This window comes from Vicia villosa, linkage group LG3 (genome assembly GCF_029867415.1).
Source record: "Vicia villosa cultivar HV-30 ecotype Madison, WI linkage group LG3, Vvil1.0, whole genome shotgun sequence".
Lineage (NCBI taxonomy): Eukaryota > Viridiplantae > Streptophyta > Magnoliopsida > Fabales > Fabaceae > Vicia > Vicia villosa.
In genome coordinates this window covers 8,891,549-8,900,376 of record NC_081182.1, presented here as the reverse complement: position 1 = coordinate 8,900,376, position 8,828 = coordinate 8,891,549, and the positions used below count along the sequence as shown (strand labels likewise).

At 32.5% G+C, this 8,828-nt stretch overlaps 1 protein-coding gene across 1 annotated transcript; it reads right to left on the bottom strand.

Annotated features, from left to right (window-relative positions):
- Positions 1 to 671: 671 nt before the first annotated feature.
- LOC131654863 (protein NRT1/ PTR FAMILY 8.1-like) lies at positions 672 to 5,133 on the bottom strand. Its single transcript, XM_058924791.1, has 5 exons — positions 5,044 to 5,133; positions 2,948 to 3,050; positions 2,609 to 2,826; positions 1,874 to 2,418; positions 672 to 1,700 (listed from the first exon to the last, which is right to left on the bottom strand). Exons 2-5 carry the CDS (start codon positions 3,042 to 3,044, stop codon positions 863 to 865), a joined length of 1,698 nt encoding a protein of 565 aa, XP_058780774.1. The 5' UTR covers positions 3,045 to 3,050; positions 5,044 to 5,133; the 3' UTR covers positions 672 to 862.
- Between the last annotated feature and the right edge of the window lie 3,695 nt (positions 5,134 to 8,828).

The following is an 8,828-nucleotide window of genomic DNA, read 5'->3' as shown; positions in this document are numbered from 1 at the left end:
TATGATCCTTAATATTTATTTTAAATCAACATAGAAAGAGAAACCAATCCAGTTCATTAAAATCAACAAAATCAAGATTTAATGGTCATGATTCATTGTTCTCATTTCTCATAATAACCAAGTGTTCTCACTTGAGTCGTCCCCATATGGACGACTCAAGTGAGAACACTTGGTTATATATATATATATATATATATATATATATATATATATATATATATATATATATATATATATATATATATATATGTATGACAAAATTTTAAAATAGATTAATTTTAAAATAGTTTTTAATATAAAATTGGTTATATAACTATAAATTGGTTTTAAACCGGTTTATATATTCAAACTGGTTTTAAATTGGTTTAAATATACAAACTGGTTTAAACCAATTTATAATTGAATTAAAACTGTTTTAACATTTAACTGAATTATTATTAATGTGGTTATTAAAAACTGAACTGAACCATTTATGTAGTTCGGTTCAGTGCAGTTCATGAACCATGAACACCCCTAGTATAAACTAGTTATCTCTATAATCTCATACAACTTATGAAAACAAATGGTAATGTGTACTATATAATTCATTTAGTTTCATAAGTTCTTCTAAGTAGTCAGACAAGTATTAATATTTGAAAATAATTTCAAATAAGATTTCTCAAAATTCCCCAAGATTATCTATCCGTTTGATGCATAAGAATATGTGTTAGACAAGTTTGTGTAGCAAAAAACATTGTTCATGTAATTTGAAGAAGCATCAAGTTATTATTTTTTCACTTTTTTAATTAAATTTTTGAGAATGCTTAAAGAAATAACACCAACTATTATTTTACATAGAATATTAACAAGAAGAATGGTGTACTCATGGTTGTATGTGTTGATCTTTGTTGAGTTCAACCATGTTCTCATCTCTCACAATCACTGGTTTTTTCCCTTTGTAATGCATTGACACCATCAAATAAGCCAACAAATTGATACCACTGATAACTGCTAGTATCCAATAGAACAAATCCAATTTGCTTTTATTAAGATCATTCCTTAACCATCCTTTTTCTTGTCCTCCAGTCGTAGCTATAATAATCTTAACCAACGCAGTACTCAACCAGCTTCCGATTCCGATCTCACACAAAAACATTGCACTACTAATACTCTTTGTCCCATCAGTTGCCTCATCGTAGAAAAACTCCAACTGTCCCACATAGGTAAAAACCTCAGAAGCGCCAATTAAGATAAACTGCGGCGACAACCAAAAAACACTCATGGTATGCAGTTGCGGGTAGTGTTCGCGTCTTGTCTTTTCAACTATTGCAGCTAAAGCCATAGAGATTGTCGCGAGGAAAAGCCCAACACCTATCCGTTGTAACGATGTGATACCACGGTAGTGGCCAGTAAGTTTTCGGAGAATTGGGATAAAGAATCGCTCGTAGATGGGGACAAGTATGAGGCCATTGATGGCACTAAAAGTGGTAACAGAACCTGTTGGGATTTCGAAGTTACCTAGTTTTCGATTCATGATGTTGGATTGACTTATAAAAAAAGATGACATTTGAGCGAAAGAAATTGAAAGTGCAATGGTAGTTGCCCACACCGGAAGGATTTTAATGATTGATTTGAGTTCTTCAACTTGTGTTACTGTACATACACTCCATCTATCATTAATCTCGTCTTTTGTAGTTACAACTGCTGCTTTGTCCAAAAACCTACAACATTATTTTTCACAAATATTATATATACACAAAAATTCACTTTTTAAATTCACAGAAGAATAGTTGATGTAACTGATCTATATATACATAGGAATTTGCGCTCTTTAAGTTGTTTAGAAAATATATGAACCAAAGCCGCATATTTAAGTAGTAACTTATTAACTAACTTGTATTGTGGAGTTCTCTGAAGCTTACGAGCACCAATAATATCAGATTGTGTTGTCTCGACTTCATAGAGATGAGTTTCCTTTTCTACAACCACTCCTCTTCGATGATTCATTAATGCAGCTACAACAACCTGAAGAAACCTAGTAAAAGGGCTTCCCATTGGCTTTTGAAAACGATAATAATTAATACCAATAGCTAGAACAAAGATAGATAAAATTGTAGTAATTGTTGGTATTCCAAAACCCCAACTCCATCCTACTTTCTCTTGTATATAAACCAATAAAGTAATTCCAAGAAGTGAACCAATGTTGATTGCAAAGTAAAACCAATTGAAGAATGAATATTTCATTTGGACTTCTTTTTCATCTCCTTCGTCGAATTGATCAGCTCCAAAGGATGATACACAAGGTTTGATTCCTCCTGTACCGAAAGCAACGAGGCCAAGTGCAGCGAATAAGAATGACATTTGGAATTGGCTTGCTTCTTTGTTTCTTTGTGGACGAAATGTGTTGAAGGAGGCTGAAATTGTTAGCATAAACATTCCCTATAACATAATATACAAAATAGTGAATATGATTTTGACGATGGAATAATTTAATCTTCTTAATTTACAAAATAACAAAGTCTCAATTTGAATAGAAAATTGTTTGATGATTTAGTTCATTGTTGAACATCATCAAACAAAATCAATGAAAAGTAAGAAAAGTGAGAATAAGTAAGTAAATTTTAGTTACCACGGCATAGATGGAAGAGAAAGTAATAATGGTTTTGAAGCGACCCAAATAAGCATCTGCTAGAAAGGCTCCAAGGAGAGTGAGTACATAAGCAGCTCCAATCCAGTCCGTGACATGAGTAACAGAATCTGGTATTGTTTGATTCATTTCACTAACCAAGTAACGGGTCATGTTCGCTGCTATTGCCATGAACGCCACCCTCTCTATCACCTCGTTCACTGAAAACAAAAACATCAATAAACATTGCAAGAATTATGTCTACATAGTGAGTCTAACTTCAACAAACATTGCAAGCATCATATCTACATTGTGATTCTATCAAAATGTTGTGTTTCATACTTATGATATATGGAGCAGCCTTCCATCCTCCTGTTGTTTGTTTATCAGCAATTCTACCATGTCGATCCACGCGATCATCGCTTACCTTAAATTTCATCTCCTCCTGTTATATATCGTGTAAAAAATTAAGAATTTGTCATGTAGACTTGTTTGAACTTAGAAAATTTTCAAGTTTTCTTTTACTATAATCTATTGTCATAGTTGAACAATTGATTTTCATGTTGCTTCAGCCATAGATTATTCAACTATCACAATTGATTTTCAAGTTTTCTTTTACTATAATCTAATGTAAAATGTTGATTGGTGTGACAAAATTTATTCACCGTAATCTAGATAAGTAGATTTATATTGAAAAGCCAGAGAGTTGCAGTGATAATGGGATAGGAATGTTAGTTTTCAAGTTGAAGATGTATTTATATTGTTTAAATTGACTCCAAAGCAGTGGAACAAATAATATGATTTACGTATTTTAGATTGACTACATTAGATTAGATTAGATGTGAGTATGATTGTTGTGTTTATGTTAGGAGCCTTGATGCTAGTTCTTTTATTTTCCTTTTATATCACAATGATAATATGTTAATCACTACAAATTATTTACATGATGTAAATGAACTGAAAATCTTGTTGAAAAAGGAGTTAGACATGAAAGACTTAGGTCTTGCCAATAATTTTCTTGGGATGAAAATTCATATGAATAAAAGTGATATACTGTTATGACTATCTAAAAAATGTTATGATTAGAATGTGTTAGATAAACTTAACATGGGTAGCAAGAAGGTTGTGATTACTCAATTGGAAAATCACTTTAAGCTCTAAAGATTTGTTATGTTAGTGTTGTTGGTTTTTTATTGTATTCTATGGTTTCCTTAGACCATATTTAGCACAAAAATTAAAGTTTCCAAGTTTATGTCTAAACTAGGTAAGTGTCATTGGGAATCAATCAAATGTATTTATATATACTTGAAAGATATAAGAGGTTGTGGTGTCATGTGTTAGCAATATACATGGTACTCCTTTGATTATATGATATGTTGATTAAAATTATGCATAGGATATGGATGATAAGAGGCATACAATGGATGCATATTTACTCTTTCAAATGGATATATTTGATAGAAATAATCAATTTAATCTATAGTGTTCATGTCTACAACTAAACCACAATAGTGACAATTGTTGTCAAAGTGGACTTATGGGTCGCCAGATTGGTTAGGGAATTGAGTGTTGAGCATGATGGAGTTCAATTGCATTATGGTAGCTAGATAATAATTTATTTGACAAATAATCAAATGTATTATACCATGACCTAACATATTGATATGAGATTTCACTATATCACAAATTTACTTGCATATGAGTTATATTTCCATTTATGAGCAGTAAAGGTAAATATCACAATACACACACATATATATAGTTGAATTCAAACTAGATTAAATCGATTTCCGATTCTACGAAAAATATATTCATGGGGTGACATGAAAACATATTCCTAAAGAGAGTCAATCTTGCATGTTTAAACATCCTCCTTCCACTAAGAGATTAACAAATTCAAGATACAGACAAAAATAATATACATTAACCTATGTTCTCTTAAGCCAACTAATTGATAGCTATTAGAGGAAATTAATATTTAGACGAGTTTAATCAAGAGGATCCTTTGTCCCTTTTTTTCTTTTGGTGGTAGAAGGCCTCAGTAGTTTTATCAAGAGGGTAGTTTCTTTAGGTATTTTCCTTCGGTTCAAAGTGGGTACGTCAATTTAGTGGTTTCTCTCCTCCAGTATGCAGATGACATTGTGATGCATGGGAAAACGCCTTTGGAGAACCTATGCACTATTAAGGCCATTCTTAGGAGTTTTGAGATGGTGTATAGGCTTAAGGGGAACTTTCCTATGAGAATTATCTTTGGAGTGAATGTAGGAGGTTCCTTTTTGGATTTTGTGGAGAGCTTTATGCTCTGTAAAGTTGGACAGCTTCCTTTTAAGTTTCCAGGACTCCTAATAGGCGCCAGTCCAAGAACACTCCAAGGATACACCATTTCATTTTATCTGAACGAAAAACATATGAAATGAAATGGGAAGAATACTACTTACTGTGTAGATTATGAATTCTGATCCTCTTGAATGTTTGTTTCAACTTTCCACTCTGCTACACTTGATCTTCTTCTTTTTGATAAAATATTTATATTTCTACATGAGTATGTGAAATGCTTGTACTTTTATAGTAGTGTGTTATTGAATGAATGAAAACTTTTGACATTTTTGGAAAAAGCTTTTTGAAGTTAAACTTTTCTTCTTTAGAAGAAAACAGTGCAGACATAGATAAGCATTGATTGAAACTAGATATGAATTTGACATCTCCTTTCATTTTTGTAAACTGTTTAGAAGAAAAAGAAAAAAACTCTTTCGGGTGTTAAAGCTTAAAGCTATAACTAAGATTTTACGTATTAGTGCATTCTGAGTAGGGTTGTTCAAATAAATCATGGGTTCAACGGAATCCTTGATCTACCGAATGTAAAATAATCAAATCATTACTTAGTGAATCAAACTTATATTTTATTAATGGTTCAAGAATCAAATCGTTAAGCAATTAATCAATTTCTAATTAACTCGTAACTGAACAGTTTCTTACTTTAGTTTTTAAATTGAATTTTTTTATAAAATAAAAAAATTTAATTAATTTTTTTTATTTTAAAAATAAAAAAAAATTGTTTTTTCGAAAATAAAAAAAAGTCTATTATTTCTGAAAAATAAAAAAATTCAATTTTTTGAAAATAACAAAAAATCAATTTTTCCAAAAGAAAATAAAAAAAGTCGATTTTTTACAAAAATAAAAAAGTCAATTTTTTTACAAAGAATTAGAAAATTTATTTTTTTTTTAAATAACAAAAAATAGATTTTTCCGAGGAAAGTAAAAAAAAAAAGACGCTTTTTTACAAAAAATAAATAAGTCAATTTTTTCGAAAATAAAAACATCGGGTTTTTTTTTAGATAACAAAAAATCGAATTTTCGGAAGAAAATAAAATAGGTTGTTTTTAAAGATTAAAAAAAATCGATTTTTTACAAAAAATAAAGAAGTCGATTTCTCTGAAAATAAAAACGTCATTTTGTCCGAAAAATTAGAAAAGTTGTTTTTTTTTAATTGTTTTTTCCGGTAAATTAGAAAAGTCGATTTTTTTTCAAAAATAAAAAATTGGTTTTTCCCCAAAATAAGAAAATTAGGTTTTTTTTCAAAATTAAAAAGTCAATTTTTTTAAAAAAATACAAAAAATTCAAATTTTTGTGAAAAAAAAAAGTCGTTTTTATTTCCGAAAATAAATTTGGGTTATTTCGAAATTAAAAAAATCATTTTTTTAAAATAATAAAATTAAAAAAAAAGTTAATAGATATTTTATGAAAAACAATTTAAAACCAAATATAACTGTTTGATTTTTTAACAATTGGTTTAGTTTGGAAAAAACGGTCTTCTAATTGTTTGGTATGGTTCGGAATTAAGAACAGTTATATCAAACCAAAACATTTGGTTCAATTCAGTCCTAAAAATCATATAGGGCCCATTAACACCTTGGATGGGAGGTTGGACAAGGTGGAGGAAATCAAAGATTATGTGGCGAATCATTTCTCAAAAAAATTCGAAGAGGAGGAAGGGATGGCGTCGTATTTGGAAGGAATTAATTTTGATCGTATTAGTGAGGAAGACAAGATTTGGCTTGAAAGACCTTTTCAAGAAGAGGAGATCAAAGAAGCTTTAAGGAGTTGTGGGAGTTCTAACTTCTAAGAGTCCGGGTCCGGATGAATTTTCCTTTCTTTTTATTAAAAGATGTTGGTCTTTTTTAAAAGAAGATTTCGTGAGATATTTTGATCATTTTTTCGAAGGAAATGAATTGTCGAAGGCGGTTACTTCTTCTTTTTTGGCGTTGATTCCGAAGTCCGCCAATCCTCTTTCTTTGGATGATTATAGACCGATTTGCTTGGTGGGATGTATGTACAAATTCATGGCGAAGATGTTGGCGGGGAGATTGAAATCGGTGTTGAATTCTTTAGTTTCGCCGAATCAAAGCGCTTTTGTGCCGGGTAGGCAATTGCTTGATGGGGTTTTGGTGGCTAATGAAGTGGTGGATTTTGCCAAAAAAGAAGGTAAACCTTGTTTCCTCTTTAAAGTTGATTTTGAAAAGGCTTATGACAAAGTTTCTTGGAATTTCTTGAGACAATTATTTTTGAATATGGGTTTTGGTGGAAAATGGAGGAAATGGATGGAGTTGTTGGTTTTTAAAAGTGACATGTCGGTGGTGGTAAATGGGAGCCCCACTAGAGAGTTCTTGGTGAAGAGGGGGTTGAGACAAGGTGATCCTTTATCGCCTTTTCTTTTTGTCATGGTGGCGGAAGCGCTTACGAGATTGGTTAGAAAATCCATAGAGATTGGAGAGTATGAGAACTTTGTGATTAATCGGAGGTGTAGTGTGGATATTCTACAATTTGCGGATGACACCTTATTAATAGGGGAAGGGTCGTGGAAACACATTAAGGCGGTTAAGATTGTGTTGAGAGCTTTTGAGTTAGTGTCGGGTCTTGGAATTAATTTTCATAAGAGTAAGTTGATCGGGATTAATGTTTCTTTGAACTTTTTGGAAGCGGCTTCTTTGTATCTCTCTTGCAAAATAGAAAGTAGTAATTTCTTTTTTCTCGGTATTCCAATCGGATTCAATCCAAGGAGGGAGAGCACTTGGAATCCGCTTTTGGAAAAGATGAAGATTATTTTGATGGGGTGGAAGAATCGGTTTTTGAATCTTGGAGGAAGAATAACGCTTTTGAAGTCTATTTTGAGTTCACTTGCCATCTTCACTATGTCCTTTTACAAGATGTCGGTTAAAGTGGTGAAGGTTCTTACTAAATTGCAAAGTAATTTTTTGTGGGGAGGGGTGAACGAGAATCGGAAAATTCATTGGGTTAGTTGGAAGGTGGTGACTTTGCCTTATTCTAAAGGAGGATTAAATATTAAGGATCTAAATGATTTTAATCTTGCTCTTTTAAATAAGTGGAGATGGAGAATTGCTAATGGGGGGGGGAAGGGCGTTGTGGTTGGATGTGTTGAAGGCGCGTTATGGCGATTTAAGCACGCAACTTTTTGGTGGCGGGGTCCTTCTTAACAAATCTTCCTCTTCTTTTTGGTGGCGCGATATGCTAAAGGTTGGTAATTCTTCTTCTTTTCTTAAAGATCCGTTTGTTGAGCGTTGTTGTTTTAAAGTTGGCAACGGATTTAACACTCCGTTTTGGGAGGTTGCTTGGCTTAATGATGATTGTTTGTCGGAGGTTTTTCCGGAACTTTTTTCTATTTCTTTGTTGAAAAATGTTTCCGTGGCGGGTATGGGAGGGTGGAGTGATGGTATTTGGAAATGGGGGGATTTGGGTATTTCGGAGGAAGAGGTGGTGGAGGAGGGATTATTTTCTAATTTATTAGAATTACGGAATCTCTTGGATTCGTTTGAGGGGTGTAATTTGGAGAAGGATGTAGTGAGTTGGAAAGATGGGACGGATAGGGGTTTTACGGTTTCATCTTGCTATGGTCGGTTTGCTTCCCGGCGTATTCCTTATCAGAGTCGTCTCAAACTTTTGAGAGGCCCTGTGTAAAAAGTTGAAGTTATCTTTCGTTGAATCGTGAAAATATTTTAAAGGGCCCTATTTAGCGTAAATTAGCAGTGAAATATATAATTGGAGGCCCTTTTTGCCATAGCTTTAACATAAAAAAATGTGAGGCCTTGTGTTGTAGGTCGCCTTGCACACCCTCAAAGACGGGCCTGTTCCTTATGGTCCTAGCAATAGGAATGACGAGGTTTTGGAAAAGTTATGGAAGATGGAGGTGCCTTTCAAAATCAAGGCA

What these genes read in the sequence shown, in the direction of transcription:
- LOC131654863 (XM_058924791.1), bottom strand. Translation starts at nt 3,044, where the DNA reads ATGAAATTTAAGGTAAGCGATGATCGCGTGGATCGACATGGTAGAATT. An exon ending in GGCTGCTCCATATATCATAA is followed by an intron (nt 2,827 to 2,947) that starts GTATGAAACACA and finishes TTTTGTTTTCAG; the next exon opens with TGAACGAGGTGATAGAGAGG. An exon ending in CAGAGAACTCCACAATACAA is followed by an intron (nt 1,701 to 1,873) that starts GTTAGTTAATAA and finishes ATAATGTTGTAG; the next exon opens with GTTTTTGGACAAAGCAGCAG.